A 22,999-nucleotide genomic window follows, 5' to 3' on the forward strand; every position below is an offset into this window, starting at 1 on the left:
TGCCACTTGCTTGAGCCAGACACAGAGGGAAGCAGGTCCTGCCAGGGACACAGGGAAATTGATCGACCCACTTGGGGACTTTCTATTCACCATTATCTGGGACCACACTTTTCTTGTAAGTCAAAACAAATATCCATATTTATATCTCACCGATTTTCAATAGAAGCATGCAGAATATTATATTTTAGAATTATATTATCCATACTGTTACATTTGTCCTACAATACATTCAGTTTAAGCTTTAACACAAGTAATCTAAAAGAATTGAGCAAATAATTATTCTGTTTAGTTATGAAATAATTACAGTGTTGTTTTATATATACCTATTTTGTTTTAGATTTACTTATTGTTGTTTCTTATGTTTTGGTGTTACTTATGTTGCCTATTAGGCATAAACTCTATTTCTACAATTTAATTACAATTTTGCTTCTTTTGTAAAACATTACAGTTGTTCTAGTCTTTAACAAGCGTCATGCTCATACAGTGATAAGGAAAGACAATATATGATTACATGTGAATGTATATGTCATGATAGAACATATGAGACTTGTAGGGATGTGTTATATATGGCACTTGTTGCAGGTACCGTGTTATGCTCTTCAGTATGAAGAATAATTGCTGAAACTATTGTATATTGGAATTCAATTATAAACACTGGTGTTTCATACAATTGCTATAATCAGTTGCATTTTGAAAGGAGAATACAATGTGTATGAAAAGCAAATAATAAAGCAAAATTCAGGGTATATATTCATTCCTCCCAGAGATAAATTATCAGTCGTCAATTATCTGACTATACAATGGTCTAAATAAATCCTGCCTGCTATGAGGGTGGACGAAAGATGGCTCACTGTATAAAAAAAGACATCAAACTATGGTAATAGTAGTAATACAACACAATAATAATAATAGTAATTCAAATAAAGAAAATACATAATATTGTCCACTACAAAATGCAATAATAAGATGTAATATGCACTAGGAAAACTGATCAATTCAGATGTAAAGGATGATGGTAGCAGAAGGCAGTTAGTTGTATAACCTAATAAAATGTCATCATCCTCATCATTTATTCATTTATATAGCGCCGCTAATTCCGCAGCTCTGTACAGAGAACTCACTGTCATCAGTCCCTGCGGTCTACAAATTGTTTACAAAAAGAGAGGAAAAGTCTAGTGTAACTTATACAAAGCGATCATATATTTGGTTTTATTTGCTAGACAGTCTGAAAAATGTGATCTGTTTGAGTGCTATGGGCACCTTTGTATGTGCACTAATTACATACAGTAACTATGCCTTAATCACTATTTACAGTCCATGCACATGCTCAGTTCTAACACAGAATACAAGTGTCCCATTTTAAAAGTACTGAATCGGATCTGAACTGTAACGGGAAGAGATTATATATATACATGTACTTTTTTTTCTAATTGATACTGTGACAGCTTCATGTAAATCACAAGAGGCAGCGAGTAAAAGGAAAAGGAGAGAGTATGAGATCAGGCAGCACTGGAGAGAGAGATAAAACAATATGGGAACTGTGCAGGAATTCTGGCAGGTCGGAGGATGGATGGGATGGAGAGAGTAAAGTGGAGAAAACTTTAGCGAAATGATACAAAAATATGATTAGCTTTTTTTATTTTTATAAAGCGCTGACATATTCTACAATCCTGTGCAATAAGGGAGACAAAGTAAAAACAAACTAACAATAACAACACAGGAACATAAATTCAAGCAGAAGGCGAGAGTGAACTTTCCACTAGAGTTTGCAAACTAAGACTATCTCAGACCACCTGTGGCTTTTCCAACTGTTGTGGAATTACAACAAGTCTGAGAATGCTGGTGCTTGTGGTACCACAACAAACGGAAAGGCTCAGATTACAGACTTGAAATCTAAAGAATAAAAACAGTGGGAACAGGGTATAAAGTGAAAGGAATAAAATGACTTATAATTATTATTTTTTGCTCTTACCCTTCACATTTTCACCAAAAGACACTGATAGCTTTTTATTAGTTTAAATGTATGCATACATTTGTAGAATTTATTTTCTTGATTCTACTTTCAATGACTCCCAGTTATATCTCATAATATATAAGCCCCACTTACAGTTATTTAAAATGCTTCATCATACACTAGGGGCTAGATTTACTAAGCTGCGGGTTTGAAAAAGTGGGGATGTTGCCTATAGCAACCAATCAGATTCTTGCTGTCATTTTGTAGAAAGCACAATGAATGAAAGCTAGAATCTGATTCGTTGCTATAGGCAACATCCCCACTTTTTCAAACCCACAGCTTAGTAAATCTAGCCCTAGGTTTCCTCCGTGCCTATAGGATATACTTGAGGTCATCTTTCATACCAGTGGAGACTTATTCATTTAATGTTGTCATGGGTGCGGTAAATACAGAACTAGGGGCCATCAAATAAACGCTGTTTAAAATGCCTGAGATGTTTCCCTGAAGAAGAGGGACCTGCTAAGGACATTTGCCTAGTGGTAGATAAGACCACTTCCTGGAGCCACATGACAGCTGCATGGGACCTCAGCCACAATGCTGCTCTTAGAATACTTTCCCACATTCCTGCGTTAGACATAATTCTGCAAAGACTTAAATACAGCACAGTATGATCTATTTTGCTTCCATCATCTTAGACACCAGTTGTCACTAGAAGGGGAGGGACATACCTCTGATTTTTTTCTGTCAACATTGCAAGTCAGAACACTAGAGGTTTTGGGCAAACTCTCATAAACCTTCCTTCACCCAAAAAATATTGTTATTAATAATAATAACAATTATTGCTAAGACACCACAAAGGTCCTCACCGCGGTACAATGAGGTGTAGAACAAAACAACAATGTAATCCAGAACAAGGGAAGAAGGACGTGCTATACCCAGCAGTATAAGTGCAGCGTGCAGTGCATAACAGGCAATAAGAGGTGACATAGATATTAGGCTGAAGGTAGCAGACACGGGAGCGCAGGTGGACAGGGTGGGGGCAGGCAGGAAAACAAAGGAGAGAAAGCTCTGGTCATGGCAGCTTGCAATCTAAAGGGGATGGGCTGACACTAGAAAGCCTGAACACTAATACAGACAGGTGACAGACATTTATAGAAAGAACACATACAACATGTGATGTCACATTTCCGTCTAATGCGCCTGTAAATGTCCAATTCTCAAAATATAAAAAAACGGATTTAATAAATCCACTCCTAAAATGGAAATATTAATCTCCCACTGGGAATAAATACATAGGGCCTCATTTAGAGTCGGACGCAAAGTCCGTTTTAGGTGCATCGACCACAAAACCACTATCACGCCTGTGTAGCAAGCACCATATGCGCCTGCATCTTGGACGTAATTGACACTTGCGACAGCTTGTGGCTTAGTACAAGGAAAAGGGCGGAATGCGTAATTGTGAAGGCGTGGACTTGTATAATATAGACACAGGGGGTGTGACCCCATAAGTAAATCCTAGACACAGTGAGGCGCAGACGCGACATACGTCATAAAAGAGTTAAAAATGTGCAGCATCAATTAGGTGGCCCAAGCAGTTAGCTAGCTGCAGGAACTGCTCGCAGCTCGGTAGGGTATTACGAGTGGGGCACAACTGGGATTGCATGCCACTCGTAGTACCCTACCAAGCTGCGGCACCCTCCCACTCCTGCATGTCTTAGACGCACATTGCGTCCGACTCTAAATGAGGCCCATAATCCTCAATAATCGCTAACGCAAACTACTAAGGGACACACATTGCTTTGCTCTGACCCATGTATCCTTCTGGGATGCTAGACCTTATCTTGCTTCTATTGCCTTAAATCACAACATTGCATCTTCTCACATGACCTGGTGAGCTATGCTATGCTCACCAGGTCAAGTAAATCTTATACTCCAGCTGTAGATTTATATTGAACCACTTTGAGCAGTATGAACATCAATGCATACCCAAAATAGCTCCATTTGTGTTGGGACACATCTGTGGTGTTTGTGGTGGTGCATAGCCATAGTATTGATTGTCGCTCAGAGGATCAAGGTGGGGCTTGGACAAGGTTTATTCCATTTTTCGTCTACGTCTGCCCCTATATCCATCCTCCAGCCAACCGTTTGGAATAGTAGTGACAATTACTCAAGTTTATTTAGCAGCACAGGGACAGCAAAATAAATGTAGTATGCAACCTTAGAGACTGGAATAAAGCCCTAGCATGCATAATATGCCGTATTATGAAACGTTCATAGAATTTAATAATACACAGCTGTACCCTGGCCCTACTATGACCATTTTAATATCACAGAAATGCTCACAGCTAAATGCAATAACACATACAGAGAGAGCCCTATAAATGATAGAAAAGAAAAGAAACTGTGAGGATATTCTCCACATACTTTTCCATACAAAGTTTTTTAAATAAAATATGTTTACACAATTATTATGTACACATTGCAAGCAGTGCGAAATGACAAAAGGCAATATTTTGCTAAAAACAATATACAAGCAGTGCATTTTTAAAGTCACTTTTATTAACTCCCAAAAATAGCTATACACTTGTCAGAAATCATAAGCAATATAAATGTTTCTAAAGGCAATTAATCTTTTCCCCAGTTTCTTTCCCTTCGGTCTTTTGTGACTATCTTTCAATTTGATATAACTTATGTAATAAGTTATGTAATATGTAATAATAATGTATCTGATATAAACATTGTAGGATTATTTTATTTGTTTCATCTGTAACAGCCATGAGCGGCTTACAGGCATCCATACAGAATGGTCTGTGGCCGTGAATTGGATCTGTCACCAATGGCTGACAAGTATAAAGTCACATAGATTAGACAGACACACTGGTTTCTTATCCAGCTATTATGAGTGCCTAGCCATCTATGAGAATTCCACAAGACAGGCCACATCAGAGGCGCCAGAGATTACTGAGCCCTTTGTCAGGACAGATATTGTCATTCAGTGTATAAGGGAGGACGTGTACAGTCTCTCTCCGTGTAGCACTTACTGCAGGCACATTACCCAAATACTGTCATTCTATCACCCTTACACCTACACGTGTTCATTTTCATTTTTTGAGAGATATTTATTTAGAGATATTCTAACAACGTGTTCTGGTAGACAAAATAAGAACTCTGGGCCTGATTCATTAAGGATCTTAAATGAAGAGGTATCTTATTTCAGTCTCCTGGACAAACCTATGTTACAATGCAAGGGGTGCAAATTAGTATTCTGTTTTGCACATACGTTAAATACTGACTGTTTTTTCATGTAGCACACACATACTTGATAGCTTATTTGTACACTGAAATTTAAAGTTTATATTTGTGTGCTACATGAAAAAACAGTCAGTATTTAACTTATACGCAAAACAGAATACTAATTTGCACCCCTTGCAATGTAACATGGTTTTGTCCAGGAGACTGAAATAAGATCTTCTTCATTTAAGATCCTTAATGAATCAGGCCCTCTAAGAGGAAAGCAGATCTTATGTACAAAAATATTGGGGTGATTTTCTAAAGCCTATTACTTTGTCCAGTGCAATGGAGGTTGTCTGAGTTCATTCCTGTCCTGTCCAGTTAGGTGTGTGTGATGGGGGGAGGTGATGAGAGACAGGCTCAGTTCCACTGAACTGGTGAATGTTAAACACTTTAGTAAATTACTTTGCTCCCCCCAAGTCCACACTAGGCAGGCCCACAGCACATTCCTGTTGATACACTTAGAGAAAGTGGGTATATATATATATATATATATATATATATATATATATATATATATATATATATATATATATATATATATATATATATATGGAGTTTGCTGCTGTTCATGCCCTCAATTAATATATATATATCGGATCAATTATCTGGGATTTCTCAGACTTTTTTTTCTCCATCAGCAGGTGCTATGTAACCTGTATGTTACATTGGATATTTTATGTGTGTTTATTTCACACACTGCAGCTCTTCAATTGCATACAAAGCAGACCATGCATTTGCTATGAGACCATGCTGCATCAGGGCCCATTCATAAAACGTGTCTCTATACGATCCCATTTTTCGTTGAATAATGTATAAAATGTCTCCACTTACATGGTGAGGTATGTAATGTCTCCACTTACCTGGTGAGGTATGTACCACCCTCTCTCCTACACAGAGGGAACAGGCTTTCTTTGCCATCTTGTGGTTTCTGTGCATAATCTGGAAGGTGTTGGTAGGAATCCCCTGTGTTTAGATCACCAATACATAGCATTCTGTACAGGACACTTTGGGCTTCATTTAGAGTCGGACGCAATGTGCGTCTAAGACTTACATGAAAGAGTAGGAGTGGGAGTGTGCCGCAGCTTGGTAGGGTATTACAAGTGGCGTGCAACCCCAGTTGTGTCCCACTCGTAATACCCTACCAAGCTGCAACCAGTTCTTGCAGCTAGCTAACTACTTGCGCCACCTAATTCCTGCTGCACTTTTTCAGTCTTGTTTTGACGTGTGTTCTGCCTGCGTCTTAATCCGATTAGGGTAGTTTTTGCGGGTAGACTCTCATAGTATCTGAATTATTCACGGTCACGCCTACATAACTCCGTGTTCCACCCTTTCCCTCGTACTGAGACGCAAGCTGTCGCAGTGTAGACTTGCGTCTGAAAAGCAGACGGAACTGCAGGGAACTATTGCTTACTGTGCATGCTCCATCAGTGGAAATGTGCAGGAATGCGCCTGAAATGGACTTTGCGTCCGACTCTAAATGAGGCCCTTTGTGCCTATGGCTGTGGCTGGAGTTCCATTTCATACAAGAACTCCAATGAAATCACTGCTCTCCTCAGTGCATAGTACTGGTAGTAGTAGTAGTGTTGGAGACTATTAACATGCTTTAACATGAGCGTAGGTGCCAAGTGCATCTAAGATTCTACATCTTTTAACACTTGCTCTTTTATTAAAACCAAAAAAATAAGATGGGATTTACCTAATGGAGAGAAAAATAATGTAATAAATACACACAAACATACACAGTTTATAAGAGGTTATACAAAGAATCCAATACTACAGTCAATCATGGCTAATTGCATTTCCCTGGTCCTTTTCCTCTATGCATTCAAAAAATAAATCCATATTTATCCTGAAAGAAATGCCCGATCTGACCTGAAATAAAAATAAACAATATAAAATTCATGTGGGTGGGTTAAGTACTCCGGCTGTACTCATCATGGCCGAAATATGAAAATTGTGCTGGAATGAAATGTTGGAACACGGCAAGGCATGCAGGGGTTAAAAAAGAGTAATTCACAAGTTCTGTCTAAAATATTTAGATGTTAAAACACAAAGAGGGGCGATTCAATTGGTCGTGTTACTGCCGAAAGTAACGCAGCCTGCGCACTATAACCATTACTATGGTAAAAGTGCACAGTATTACCGTTAGTACAGCGATTTTGACGCTGATGTCTGCTTACAGCCCTCGGGGCCGCAAGCAGAAAAACGGGTTAAATGACTGTATTAATGGTAATACTCTTAGTGCCGCATTATTCCTAGAATAATGTGGCCGAATTGAATCGGGCCCAAAGTATGTGCTTTTTTGCACGTCCCTATCCACAATTATTAAGTGTGTTTTCCCTGAGTGATCTGTAGTCTGCGGATTGTTTGCTGTAATTTGATGGAACTCTGTGAATTCCTTATTTGTTTTTATAGACAGAGGAAGTGATTTCACCATGTTTTTCCCATCAATATTGTGATCCATTCACTCAGAATGAGAGGTATCGGAGTTAACACAGTACACATTATACACATTACATTTACCATGTTGTCGGGCTGGCACGGGCACAGATTTTACAGTATGAAGTCACCACACTGGGTAATAACATGAAACTGGCAGAGCTGCATTGTGTCCGGTCACTCGGATGGGGATTACAGGAGGTGATCGCAGATGACAAGTTCTGGTTGCCCAGTCTGGATGTGTTGGTGCTGAGCTTGCAGTTTGTTATACAGACACAGGCAGGGCACCTCTGTTGGCGATCCTACACACTCTACAAAAACACAAGACCATGATGGATGTGAACAGGTGGGTGTGGGTCTTAACATTGCACTGTAAGAAGCTGAGATTTAGGGAACGCCTCTGACTAGTGACAATATTGTATTGTAGATATATTACTAGGATATAATGACAGCACATTACACTGTTTTGCATCATTCGACTCAAGCAGGTACAATAACTGTATTGTACGTTTTATAGCGTAATGCTAAAAGATTCTAACATAATTAGGTGATGCAAGCTTAGGTAATACAGCTGTTGTAGAACTACAATTCCCAGCATGCTTCATCTTGCTATGGGCTATGAACAGTGGAGAGTCAAAAGTTGGCTAAAAATAAATAATGATATGATAAATAATGTGAAAATCAGAGGCAATAAATAAGGAAGCCAGAATATGTGTTAAGTACTGTAAATGTATCCAATGCTTACTATCAATGTGCCTGAATGTATGGAACATGTTTAATATTTAGGGGTTAATATTTTGCTATAAATAATATAGGGATTAAAAAGACATTCTGTGATCATGTAAAGATGTAAGGCCTCAGGTAAAATGTTTTTTTTTATTAACCACAAAAATCTGAGATGGCTTTAAATATCAATATAACCATACACCATGGTATAGTAATTATTATTCTGTATGTCCTTATATACATTATTAAGTATTGTTTATGTGTATTCTATTGTAGTGTAAGTAGTTTTATTACAATTGATACAAATTTGTAGTTCTAAAAAAACTACTAGACCAAGCTTATAAATGACATAAATAATGTTTCAATAGAAATGCCTGAGGGTCCATATATCTATCTATAGGTTTTAATATATTTCTGTTAATGCAATGAAACAAGGGCATTTTTTTAATGCATTTACACACATCTGCAAATGTCCTGTAATCGGGATTGTTACTGTAAAGTAAGTAGCACTGTGTGTTGACAAATTGTTATTGTAGCTCAGACACCGCACATAAACCGCATAGGTGGGTGTGGATCCTAAGTTCGACATAGAAATCCTGCGTCTCTGTGGCTGCTAATACAAAGTCCTAGAATATACACCAGAGACTGACAGGACATACTGAGCCTTATACAACAACCACAGCAACAAATAGCCTACATCTGGTTTAATAAATCAATACATGCAAGAAAAATAAACGATGTCCATTGATACAGCTCTTATAATTACTAATTACAAAATGTGCTTGGTGAAATTTGGACTGGATTTTGAGTGAAAGACATTAGACTGTTGTTCCACAATTCAGTTGCAGGGATTATATAAGCGCTTTTGTCAGTGGGATCTTTGGTCTATGCTATTCTTAATCTCAAAGAATGTTGTGTCAGACAATGCAATGGCGTGTTATATTTAAGGCCTGTAATAAAAGAGCAGGTGTTACTCTCAGTGATAATCAAGTGAGTGCAATTCAGAATTAAATCTGTTGTTTCTGCAGTTAGTAGCTTCCTGTCGTTATCCAGGCTGGGGAAATGCATATTTAAAATACTTTAAAGACACATGCAGCTTATTTTAGGCAAGCTTATCTCATGAATAGTGATAAGGAATTGTTCTAAATTTGTTCAGCTAGTGGTGGAATGTGTGCAGGACAAGCGGCTGATCTAAAAAAAAAAAAAACAGACTGCTCAATGATATAATACAGACAGATTTAATACAGACAATGTGGATTAACACATCAGCTTCTGTCAAAAAAAACAAAAAAAACTCATCTGAGGTTAACTAAGGACCACTGATTCATGTAATCTGTGCACTGCAGGAATGAAAGAGTTAAAATTTTATTTAGTGAAAATTCTGCTTTACAGGGCTGCATTGATAATCTGCTGTTCAGTCTAACCCTGTAAAAGGATTTTTCAGAATTTTATTTCTCCTAACAACCTTAATTCTATCACTTACAGAGAGTGCAGCTTAAAGAGAGCAATACTAAGGAGTAATAATTGCTCAATATACATTTCTATCGGCCTCATTGACTTTATATAGTTTATTTATATATATGGCAATAACATGACATATGGAGGGTCATGCTGATTTGTAGGCAGATTTAATATTCTGCATATAGGACCTCATTTAGAGTCGGACGCAAAGTCCGTATTAGGTGCATCCAAGAAAAAAACACTATCGCACATGTGCAGAAAGCACCAAATCCGCCTTGGACGCAATTAACACTTGCTATAGCTTCCGACTCACTACGAGAGAATGGAAGGAACGTTGAATTGTGAAGGCGTGACCATGTAAGTAAATCCTAGTCACAGTGAGGTGCAGACGCAACATACGTCAAAACAGGGCAAAAGCTGTGCGGCAGGAATTAGGTGGCGTAAGCAGTTAGCTAGCTGCAGGAACTGCTCGCAACTCGACAGGGTATTAAGAGTGGGAGTGGGGTTGCTTGCCCCTCGTAATACCCTACCAAGCTGCGGCACACTCCTACTCCTACACTTCTTAAACAGACTTTGCGTCCAACTCTAAATGAGGTCCTTAATACGTTTTTTTGCTACGGCACAAGCACACAAAGCACTAATTCCAAAACCAGAGCTTTGTGAACATGGTTAGAAGTGTATTATATGTCAGCTCAACATGACCCCATGATGTCAGGTAGGTAACAACAGTAGAGCAGACTTAGTTACATGCAAATTATTCTTTCTAACTAAAATGAGGCACTTTATAAAAAGATTAATATGAACTCAAAGAGGCTTTTATATAGCAAGTACTCACTGTATTTCTTTGCAGATAATAATTATAATATACGACCTTTAGAACAAGCAAATGTAATAAAATATAATAAAAACTTAGTTGTCACATTGGTAAGATAAGGAAGTAGATAAATATTCTTTATGGGAAAGGGCCTTCTAAACAAAGTATTGAAATTGAAGAAACTAAAACACTGTTTAGTATGCAGTTTATTAAAGATTATTTGTTCTGAAATAAAGTTTAATATGCTATTTAATTAACATTATTTGTGGTAAAGAGCTGCACAAACACCTAGCTACTTGCTGCAACCTAGTTTATTTTGCTAATAATATTATTTTTATCTTCTTATATATGAAATATTGTTCTTTCAGCTGTTTCACTAATTAATTATACCACCCAACATTGGACTATACAGCATCAGGACAGGGGGCGTGGCCCCATCATGATGGGGGTTGGATCTCCTCAGGATAGGAGCGTGGCCACTCCCCCAGGGGGCTGACTAGCGCTATAAAGCACTGTGGGCTGCCCCTTTAGAAACCTCCCTTCCCCTCCTAACACACCAACGTGCACAAGGGGCAGGTGCTACGTAGAGCAGCTGTGGATGGAAGACACTTCCCAATGTTCCTCCCAAGGGACAAACATGGACAATCTGCACAATCAGTACAATCAGCTCCAGATTTGGAATAAATACATTTAGGGCCAGGCCTAGGACTGCAAAGTTGCAGGCGTGACATTCAGGGGTGGGCTGGCTGGTGGGCAGGGGGGCATTTGCCCCCCGGGCTGGTCCTATAGTGGGCTACCTCGGGCTGGGTCACTGGGCCACCTGCCTTTTTTTCCCTTTAAAATAGGCCACTGAGTCGAGTCTTGCCCCCCAGGCTAAAATTTGCCAGCCCTCCCTGGCATTTTACTACATTTTATTGTTTTCTTAAGATTATTAGCTTGTTATTTTTATCTATATGCTAGTTAGTACTTCTGCTGTGGTGTAGAGGTGGCTGTGTTGTAGCACTAATATCTGCCTGTTCTCTATAACCTGATCTTATTCCTGACTGTCCAAGTAATCAGTCTGATGTCATGTTTTAGATGAAGAAAGCCGTCATAGACATACCAGAGGAATAAGTCTCTGTGAGGAAACTATCGTCATACTCATAAAGACAGCTGCAGTCTATTGTAGACAATACCAAAGACGCAAACACAGTAAGTATTTCATTCTTTACATTCTTCTTCCAAGCTATATCCATTTACTTTCCATTCGTATCCAGCAATGATCTGACATACAGGATGTCATGGAAGAATCTATTCAGATACGGTCTGTATTTATCTTGGTTCTCATCAGAATCTATATGATCCAGGTACCATTGTATCATGTGCAGTAATCGATGTATCTAACCGTTCTGCGCAGCACAAACTAACAGATATTTCTATTAACATAGGGCACATAATAAAAGACACATATTGACACTTTAATCAACACTAATTTTATCATAAAGAAGGAATCAATAATTTAGACTCAATCATGTTTCCTCACTCCATAGTATTCTGTACACGTCATAACCAAAGCAAAATAAACATATTCATACCTCATGAACAGCACAGTATACACCCTATATCAAACTATAATCTGTGCAATAAAAATCTTTGAATAATACACAGTTACTGAACAAGGAAAAATTGATGACCCAATAATTAGTTTATTTGTAGTAACAATTCTAGAGCAAAGAATAGGAGAAATGGATGGATTGATATAATTTACTGGTTCTGTGCAGTAAGAGCCTTTGATTGCCTGTTAATATTATCTTTGCTTACAGATCCTAGGAAGATAAGGAGGACAACACAAGACACCGGTATACACACTAACTGGACACTCAAGGTAGGATGATACATTGTTTATGGTCAGATGTTTATTTCATTTAACCAATTAATATAGCTATGGAGCAGACTATATTGCATCATTTGTGGAAATGTAAGGCCACTAAAACACACATTGGATCCAGTATGACAAAATATCTTCCAATATTCACAAAGTAATTGTAATTTTTCATATGGAAAAGTTGACAGTACTTGAGAAGTGTGATGCTGTTTTTACATTTGATGTGCATCTGACTGCAAGCTGCTTTCCTCTCAGACATTCCAGTCTGGGATAGAATGATTGCTATATTTTAATAGGCTCAAAACTAGACGTCTGGTGTGCAAAGATAGAAAAAACTCTCCCCACAATCATAACAGCCCCTCAGATATCTTTAATTCCTCAAGCTTCTGAATTATAAATTCTAGCTCTATAACATAAGGTAAACGGCATCTTAGGTTTAATTGTCTTTTCAATAACCCACAGAATATGCAATTAAGTCTGCTCACCTTAGGTATGCAGTGACACTGAATGGCATGGGTGAGGTTAGTGATTATCATATTTTAATGACGTTCCTACCGTATGCAATGTCCACAGTTTTAAAGTGCTCCTGTCAGCTATAAACAGTGGAGGCAGCCATTTTGCAAATGCATCTTACCAATTTACAAGCAACATCACTCAGGTTATTTGAACCCCAGTGATGTAACTTGTTTTTAATGATAGGCAGCATTATCATGAATATTGGTTCAGCAAACAAAATGACAGTTTCCATTGTAGGCAACAGGTACACTTTAAATACTACGGGCCCCATTTAGAGTTAGGAGCAAATCTAGCTAACGGGTGCAAATGTTTACCTGGGCAAACTATTTGATGTAACTATTGGATATAAATGCATTTTTTGCACGCAGGGAATACTGCCTGCTTTCGCCTGTCGCAGACAAACACTGCATTTTAGAGTTGAGCTAAAAAAAAGTCTCCCTTCCAACTCTAAATCTGCCTGCACGTTATAAATTTACCCATACTGCAGTGCGACATGGATTTGCCAAAGTTCAAAGTTACTCATTTTGTTGCTTTACTTTCCTTAATGAATCAGGCCCAATGTATGAGTTTGGATAAAGTTTTGGAATTTGACTAATTGAAACTGACCCTAATTTCTCTGAGATTTTAGAGCATTGGTGTTATTGCTTCAACAAGCTAAAATAACATATAAGATGTATAATATATGCCCCTCCTCCTAAATTTTAATATGTATGTTAGGGTTTGGTTCACTTCAGTATTCATCCATTTGGTAAAATGATTCAGTGATTAGACAGATTCTAATGTGTATTTGCTGCCGCTCTAAAGCAAAATATTTCCCAATGTCCACAGTACACTTGTGTATATCACAATGTAAAGTACCACATTGCTCATTTATTTAATACATGTATTTTTAGTAATTGCTTTATGCTTAAACCAATTTTATATTTAACTGAGAATTCAGTGAGAGTATTGGAGCTACACCTAATTTTGTCCTGGTAAACCACTTTTCCAACCTGACCTAAAAAAATAGAAAATGTTAATAGAAAACATTGCATTAATCTTTTTTAGGTTTTGTTATTGTGTTTCTTATGCTAATTCAAAACAAATCTATACTTATGCCTGTATATTATAAGTACTAAGTTGCTGTTTCTACTAACCCTATTTTGCTGTGTGGGGATGATTGTGGAAAAGGTCTTAAAACACCATTATTTACTCCTTAAGATGGCAGACAACGTCATGAAGTTATCTAAGGACGCCGATACTGATAAAAGGATTGATGCTGATCAACCTTTACCACCTCCTCCAGAATCAGCACATCCTTCAGTGACAGTAACTGGAATACAAGAGCAAAGTTTTATGCCTCCACCGCCCCCGAAACAGTCATTTTCCAAGTTCTATGAGCAGCGGCAAGTAAATGAGGTAAAAAGACTTTATCGCCATATGCATCCAGAGCTAAGAAAGAACTTGGAGCATGTAGTGACCAGAGACATTTCAGAATTGTTAAGAGCTGATGAGCCTAATCAACAAGATTCGGTCAATCTGGATTCAGTGCTACCTGGTGAGGTACAATCCATGCGTTGGATCTTTGAAAACTGGAACTTGGATACCATTGGAGAACACCAAGGTAGTCGAAAACTGACTGAAGAAGAGTCCGTACTTGGTGGCAATGTCAAAAACACATCTCTGATGTTTCAAGGCCAGACATGCGTTGATAGCAACAAATCCTCCAACGCCATGCTTGGAAAAGATCAAACCAAAGGTGACGTGAAGACAGCTTTGTGGTTATTTGAAACACAGCCACTGCCATCATTAAATAAAAGCTATCCTGCGGACACAGAAGTCCAGGAGGCAGTTTTGAAAGATCCCATTGAAAGAGGCGATGTGAAGGGCACCAAAATCCTCTTTGAGACACAATCCTTAGATGAAGTCGGCCGTTGTAACTCTGTAGAAGAACATACAATTCTTCAGCTTAAATCTGAAATTCAAGAACTGAAAGGAGATGTGAACAAAACGATAAAACTGTTTCAGACTGAGCCTTTGTGTGCAATCAGGGATACAACTGGAAATATTCATGAAATTAAATCTATTTGTAGAGAGGAAACTCAGAGCAATAGTGTAAACACATCAAGATGGTTGTTTGAAACTCAGCCTTTGGACACTATTCACAAGGATTCCTCAAATGTTCAGATTATTAGAGGTATTTCTTTGGAAGCAATAGAAAAAGGAGGTGTGAATGCAGCCAAGTGGATATTTGAAACTCAACCACTGGACACAATAAAGGAACACATAGAAGAAGGAGTTTTCCAGGCATCCACAGACACCATCCAAGGAGTAGACGTGAGCAAGCAAAGCAATATCTTTGAGAAGCAATCTCTTGACTCCATTAACAGTAACACTGATAGTAAGATCACCAATACAGAAGACATACTTGCTGGTGATGTGAAGTCCACTCTGTGGCTATTTGAAACACAACCAATGGAAACACTCAAAGGAAATATTGAAGTTGGTCAACTGAAAAAGGTTGAGCTATTAAACGAAGAGAAGGGAGATGTTAAACAAAGAAAGCACATTTTTGAGACATGTTCACTAGATAGAATTTCCAACAAAGAAGAGGAATCAGGAGACCAATATGGAATAGCCACAGAAGAAATTATAAAGGGAGAAGTGAAGTCATTTAAAAACCTGTTTGAAACACTTCCCTTGGATAGCATTAAAAACAACAGGAGTGTTCATGTCTCCAATCAGGATGAGATAAAATTAGGAAACGTGAAGGCAAATCAATCTTTGTTTGAAACCACACCGCTTTATGCTATTGAAGACAGTTTGGGTAATTACCATGAAGTCACATCTGTCAGTCGGGAGCAAGTAATAAGTGGAGATGTTAAAAATTACAAATGGATGTTTGAAACAAAACCGTTGGATCAGTGTAATGACAGTATCCAAAAAGTGGATCTTATTAAAGGCATCACAAAACAAGAGATTGTGTCTGGTGATGTGGGGACAGCTAAATGGCTCTTTGAAACACAACCTGTTGATGTAATTCATCATGAAAAGAATGAAAAGTGCACAAATCAGAAAGAAATCTTACAGAAAGGTGATGTTAAGAAGTGTAGGTGGCTGTTTGAAACCCAGCCTATTGATATGTTATATGATAAATCAGAGAAAACCCAAGAAAGGGAAACTCATGTTCAAGGTAATGTTAAGTCTTACACATGGATGTTTGAAACTCAACCATTAGACTCCATCAGAGACTCAGAAGAACATTATATAAAAATGAGTATTGCTTCACAAGATAATTTGGAAGGTGTTAACGTGAAAACCACCAAACATCTGTTTGAGACGGAACCTTTAGACAGCATTTCATCTACTAGTGAATTAAAGAACATGGTCAGGTATTCAAGTAGAGTTGAAATTGAATCGGGTGAGGTCTCCAGGGTGAAGGAGATATTTGAATCTAAGCCAAATGAATGCATACCTTTAATAAAGACAGATATCCCCACAGAAGACAACATACAGGTTGGTTCTGTAAATAAATTCACATGGCTGTTTGAAAATTGTCCAATGGACACTATGAAAATTAACAAAGATGGATTTCAAGAACTACCCCCCGAAATGACTATCCAAGGTGGGGATGTTGGAGGGAAAAAATTCATTTTTGAAACATATTCTTTGGATCAAATCCACCAGGAATCAGAAAAGAAGGACATCAGTGAAGTCCAAGAGGCTCTCACCAAAGGAGATGTGAAGTCCTGTACAATGCTTTTTGAAACCAAGCCACTATATGCTATTCAAGACCAAGGAGGAGAATACCATGAGGTGACATCAGTAAAGAAGGAAGAAATTCAGAAAGGAGATGTGAGCGGTGCAAAATGGTTGTTTGAAACAAAACCTCTTGACAAGATCAATAAGGATGAGGAAGTTTTTGTTATCAGAGCTGTGACACAAGAGGATATTGAGAAAGGCTGTGTCAAGGCAGCACGGTGGAGATTTGAGACAGAACCACTGGATTCTATCACCGATATCGGAAAGCACACCGGGAGAACAGTTGACGATATACAAAAGGGTGATATCCAAATAAATAAGGAACTATTTGAATCACAGCAAGTAAACCAGAAGAAGTATGTCAGGCTGGTTAGTGTCAGTGATGTACAAAAGGGAAATGTTAGGACTTCTACGTGGCTCTTTGAAAACCATCCCATTGATTGTTTAAAAGGAGAGGATCAAGAACATTCTGGCATTATAAAAGTACAAAGAGAAGATAATCAAAAAGGAGATGTAAAGAGATGCACTTGGTTATTTGAGTCTCAACCATTAGATAGCCTAAAAGATACGGAAAGGCCAGTTGCTCCTCAAACCATGGAAGAGGTTCCCAAAGCTAATGTTAAAAGTACCACATGGCTGTTTGAGAGTACACCTCTAGATGAATTTGACTTTAAGCATTCAACTAGCGTTGAACAAGAAGAAATTAATATAAGAGTTACCCTTGATGCTTTCTTATCCTGCAAAATAATTCAGCATCCAGGAATTGTGATAGAAAATATTAATGGTAGGAGTGTAAACATGATAAAATATCAGTTATCAACACAGACAACAACTGATATTCAAAAGGAAGAGACTGTTGGTGGCAACCTGCAAAGAATATTATTACAATTACTCCACCGAGCCGATGTTGATCCCCAAGGTACGCTTGTTGAAGAAAACAGTAGCGGACAACTTCATATTACCAGGGTAAATCTACTGAATCCAGTTCAATCAGCAGATAAAGAAGATGAATATGTCAGTGATGATATAGCTAAAGCCCTCAAGATATTGTTAAATGAAGATATTTGCATTAAGACTGGTATTATAATGGAGGAATCTGAAGGAGGCTCTGTGAAAATTATTGTTTATTCTATTTCATCACACTGTAAATTTATTGTGGATGAGGACGATATTGTCAAAGGGGATGTCAAATCCACAATTGGAAATCTCCTTGCTTGCAGCCAAGACAGCAAATCAAAGGTCTCAGTTACCCGTGAGCAAAATGAGAAAGGAAATGTCCAGTTGTACACAAGCTGCATTGAAAAAGGAGATTTAGGATACTTGAGAAGCCTTCAAGCTGAATCAGAAATAGAAGCTCTTACGCTTTTTCAAAGTGAACCTGTACATGAAGACTTAAGTACTGAACAACATAAGCAGTCATCTAACCAAAGCATAACAGGTGCAGGATGTGTGTATGTTACATCCAACCCTGTGTTCCATCCTGTACAGCCTGAAATAAATGTGGTTGATACAATCAAAGGCACAAACTCCCAAAAAGCTTCACTTGGATGCAAAGTAGAAAAGAGGGACATTACTCTGAGTAATACAATGCAAAGCAATAATGCATTGCAGAAAGCCACAGCCAGCAAACAGTCAACTGGAGAACAGAATAGTTCTACATTTGTTAAAGAGGGTTGTGTTGGGGATTCTAATATGGCACAAAACAATTGTGCCGGTAACACCGATCTACAAGCTGCACTGCTAGATCTAAAACAAGCCACAGCTGAAGCTAAGAGCATTCAACAACAGGCACAATGCAAGAATCACAAAAGTGCCCAAGAAATTCAACTCTCCAGCAAGGACATAAAAAGAGATATTGTGCAACCAGTTCAAGCAACATTACATCAAGAACAAGCAAAGCATACAACAAGTGTCATGACCAAAGTTCAAGACACAAGGACATCTTATGCGAGTCTTCAGAAATCCACATCATCCACCAAAAAGGTCAGTGTTTCTGAGGAGGAGAAAGTTGCACAGGAGCATAAAGAGATATCTAGGGCAGAAAGTAGCAGTATGAAAGATGATGTTGAGTCCCCCAAACAAGCAAAACACTATTTAAATCCCTTTATTGATTGTGAATATAAAACACAATTAGAACAAGAAGAAAGAGATCAAGATACTGTCAGGGGAGATGTAAAGGCAGCGATCAAAGCACTGCAATGTGCTTCAACAGAGCAGAAAGAAGTAGAAAAGGAAGAAGTTGTAAGAGGTAATTTAACGTCTGCCCTTCAATCTCTCCAAAAATCTAACGTAAATGTATCAAAGGGAGACTTTAAAGCAGCTATGATATACAGAAATGCAGGGCAGTCTTATGCTGCGTGTAAAAGGAAGACTGATGTTCAGCAGTTTACAGATCAGGCTATGGTAACGTCTGTGCAACCATTTGATAATGACTCTCCTCCTTCTCCAGCTGCTGTGACTGGCCAAGAAAGATGTCAACCTTCAAACACAAGTCATTTAGAAGCAACAAAAGATGACTCTACACAGGTGAAGGATCCTACATTAAAGACTCTCGATTCCGTAGCAAAGGCAAGCGAAAAGACTCCAGGGAATGCACCTACTCAAATGCCACAAAGGAAAAAGCCAGCGCTGCCGCCAAAACCAAAACATCTGCCTCCAAGTTTACGACCCCCTCCACGGCACAAAGCGAACAGAACCTTGACCTCACCGTCATCTCCATTATCTAATCCTATGACTCCAACTGATGAAAGGGATTTCAAAACCTTAACAGATCTAGACAACATGTCCATACAGGTCCAATCTGCACATAGTAACACAGCTAAATCTGCTTACATTTATCCTTCAGTAAACACAAATGGAGAATCAGAGAAGGAAATGCTTTTTCACAATGCACATGTGACATGCAATGAAAGCCACATGGTTACCTCTAAAACTCAAAATTCCAGAGACATATCTACAGTCAAAGCCATTAAATCAAACAAGGAAGACTCATTAAGTGAATGTAGTTCTATTTCAACCAAAGACTTAAAGACAGCACCAGTAGAAAATGTAAAACGATCTTCAGAACATATGTGTGAACAGACATTGTGCCAAAATTCAAATAGTCAAGAGGAGGCACCAAAGAAGTCAGGTGTCACTGTGACAGAATCATTACACAGCTTTAGTCACAGCGATAACAAAGGCGTAGTCATGAGGGTCAAGCATAAAAGGGAAACAGAAGATGAAAGGCTCAAAAGATTATCGGTCCATAGGGATGAAATATTGAAAGACAATGTCAGGGCAGCAACAGATATTTTTGACAACTTGAGAAAACAAGATGAGCTTAAAATGATTTTGGAAAAAGTGAAAGAATTAGAAGAAGAAACTAAAGATGTGGATGTAAAGTCCATGAGGGGTTTATTTGAGACTGTCCCGGATTGGATAGTAAGCAGTAAAGAAAGAGCAACCGCTCCTCAGAAGCAAAAGGAAAGCCACAAAGATGACAATGTTGAGCTACTAAAGGAAGACACCGAAAGTGTTTCGTCAGTGGAACTTGCCTTTGAGGACCTTGAAAAGGCAAGTGCTGAAATCAAGAATTTGAAAGAGCAGACATTGGCAAGACTGTTAGATATTGAAGAAACAATTAAGAAAGCGCTTTTCTCTGTTTCTAATTTGAAATCAGATTCTGACATCGCAAGTCTTTCAAGCCTTTTCCGTGAATCTCTCGGAACATCTACTACAACCAATAACATACGAAAGATTAGCATTGTTTCCAGTAAGACAAAACCCGAGAAACCAACACAACTTTTTGAACAGAAGTATAGTGATGGTGTGAATAGTCAAGAAATAATAGAGAATAAGAAAACAGAGCTGGAGGTTACCAATACTTCCAGCCGCCTTTCCCCAACATCCCCATCATTCATTACTATAGAATCTGCTGCCAGGAAGCCAACACAACACAACGGCAACTCTTCGCCTCCAGCTGTGACTTCAAACCAAAGTGAATACATGTCTCCAGATTTGCTTAGTATGCACAAACCAGGTGTTAGTGGAAACGGACAGAAAGGACAAGATCCTTTCAACCAGTGGAGTATTTCATGTGATAACGGCCAGAGTGCTTCAGCCGGGTTACTTGGTGTCCCTGCCGTTCATGAGCAAAACACTCATGGGAACCTCAAATCACCATCAAGTCCAAATTCTCAGCGGCAAAAAAGTGTTCTAGAGATAAAAACTGGATCCGAAAATCCCAAAGTAATTGGAACAACAATAGTGACGGAGAAATATGAAGAATCTGACCAGTATGGGAACAAAACTGTAAGATCCAAAACATCTACAACTGTTACACAACAATCGGACACTCAGAGCTCTTCCACCATTGAGTTTGTATCAGCTCCTCCTCGCTATGAGGTGACTGCCTCCCCTCTTCTCAGACAACACGTGATGTCATCAGTGGAGAATTCCAGCAGCAAAGCCAACGAGACTGGTGTTATATTCGTTACTTTTGGGAATTCAAAACCAGCAAAAAAATAATATTATTTAGCATGGAGCCCAAGGAATTAAGGTTTCTAATCAAAACATGTCTGGCGGCAGTATACTTGACTTGACAAATCTGGACAATTGTTAGCCACTGCTGAGATTCTGGTTCATATACACCATCATTAGGAAGATTAGTGGAAGGCATTATTGTCTGTTAAATTCTGATTTTATATGCAGTTTGGTCAGAGAAATTAAGAATAATAAAATAGGATATATTGTACATAAATTCTGCTTACAAAGGCGGTCATATACAAAGTATGCTAAACCTCACTCTAAGTCTTTCAGCAAAATTTTACTAATGTCAAAGGATGAAGTTCAGTGATGTAGAAACACAAGTCTTAGGAAATATAAATCTTCTTATGTGGATAGCACTTTTTTAAATACCTTCTGGATTTTTATCAAAACAGACATCTATAGCATAAATTTCTATATAAGAGTAGTCACAGTCTCAATGTGCAAGGTCCTTATGGAATAAATATATCGCTTGCTATTGTCTATTCCTTGGAATGTCCTTCAATATTAGTGAAGATTCTTTTCTTCATATACGCATTGTTATTGTAATGTCATCTGCCTTAGAGTAAATTAAATTAAGTAAATTAAGTAAAATAATATGTGGTTATTTTAATTTGGGAGCTATGCAGTTTAGCTAAAGTGTCCTTTATTAAAATACATGGTATGATCACTTTAAAGATGTAGCATCATATGGACATATTAACCCCTTTACCCTGAAACCAAGTGCATAAAAGAATTCTACACAAGGAAGACTAAAACTATTCTTGCTGCAAGAATTAAATGTAAATTGCAGAATTATCAAGTCATTAATTGCTTTGCATAAAAATGTTATCATTTCAGAGGCACAATGTATTTTAACCTCAGAGAAAGTGCTACAGGTATACGTTTTGAGTAGTGACTCACATATTGTATAATGTCTAAAAATTATCTTATTCATATAAGGTATATGGCTGTATGTGCCTTATTAAATATAAATCCTTCCTTAGTGACACAGCAAAATAAAATTTTACTTTACCTTAGTTATAAGCCTTTGTATGCTTTTCTTAACAAACATATTTTAGAATGTTTAAATATTCTACAATATAATTTATTATTTATGAGATCAATTGTGATTTTTTTTTTATTAGAGTTGTATGCATTAAAATGTTCCATTTATAGAAAGATTATTTACCTTTGCATAGTATTACTTTTCTCATGAAATTCTTTTTTATCCCTTGTGCACCACTGTCTTTGTCAATCTCTTCATTTTTATTGTTGCATAATAAACATATGTATTTGCATTAAATGTATTGTTGGCATTCCTACTTCAACTGGGAGGAGAAAACGTTTAGGAAACCAAATAAGAGGCTGTATACAAAAGATGTATATGATATATGCATAAGCATATGAAATATTAGTTCTGTATTACATATGCATATTTTGCATATTACAGTTTGCAAACTACACAGAGTATTGTTTATGTGATGTTAAATAATTTTGTGTGCTAAATACCTTTGCGTCAAAAAAGACAAAAGTATTATAGGAGTGATACCTTTATTGGCTAACCAAAAAAATTATTATTAGATTTGCTACCGTTCAGAACACAGAGGCACCTTCATCAGGCAACTTTAGGGCTTCTGTACTCTAAAAGATAGCAAATATAATAATAATTTTTTGGGTTAGC

The 22,999-nt window shown here is 37.8% G+C and overlaps 1 protein-coding gene across 1 annotated transcript; it reads left to right on the forward strand.

The window, feature by feature from the left end:
- Window positions 1-22,570, forward strand: XIRP1 (xin actin binding repeat containing 1). Its single transcript, XM_075212175.1, has 4 exons — window positions 1-115; window positions 11,766-11,879; window positions 12,491-12,552; window positions 14,269-22,570. Exon 4 carries the CDS (start codon window positions 14,269-14,271, stop codon window positions 21,316-21,318), a length of 7,050 nt encoding a protein of 2,349 aa, XP_075068276.1. The 5' UTR covers window positions 1-115; window positions 11,766-11,879; window positions 12,491-12,552; the 3' UTR covers window positions 21,319-22,570.
- The last annotated feature ends 429 nt before the right edge of the window (window positions 22,571-22,999 follow it).

Source organism: Mixophyes fleayi, chromosome 5, assembly GCF_038048845.1.
Source record: "Mixophyes fleayi isolate aMixFle1 chromosome 5, aMixFle1.hap1, whole genome shotgun sequence".
Lineage (NCBI taxonomy): Eukaryota > Metazoa > Chordata > Amphibia > Anura > Limnodynastidae > Mixophyes > Mixophyes fleayi.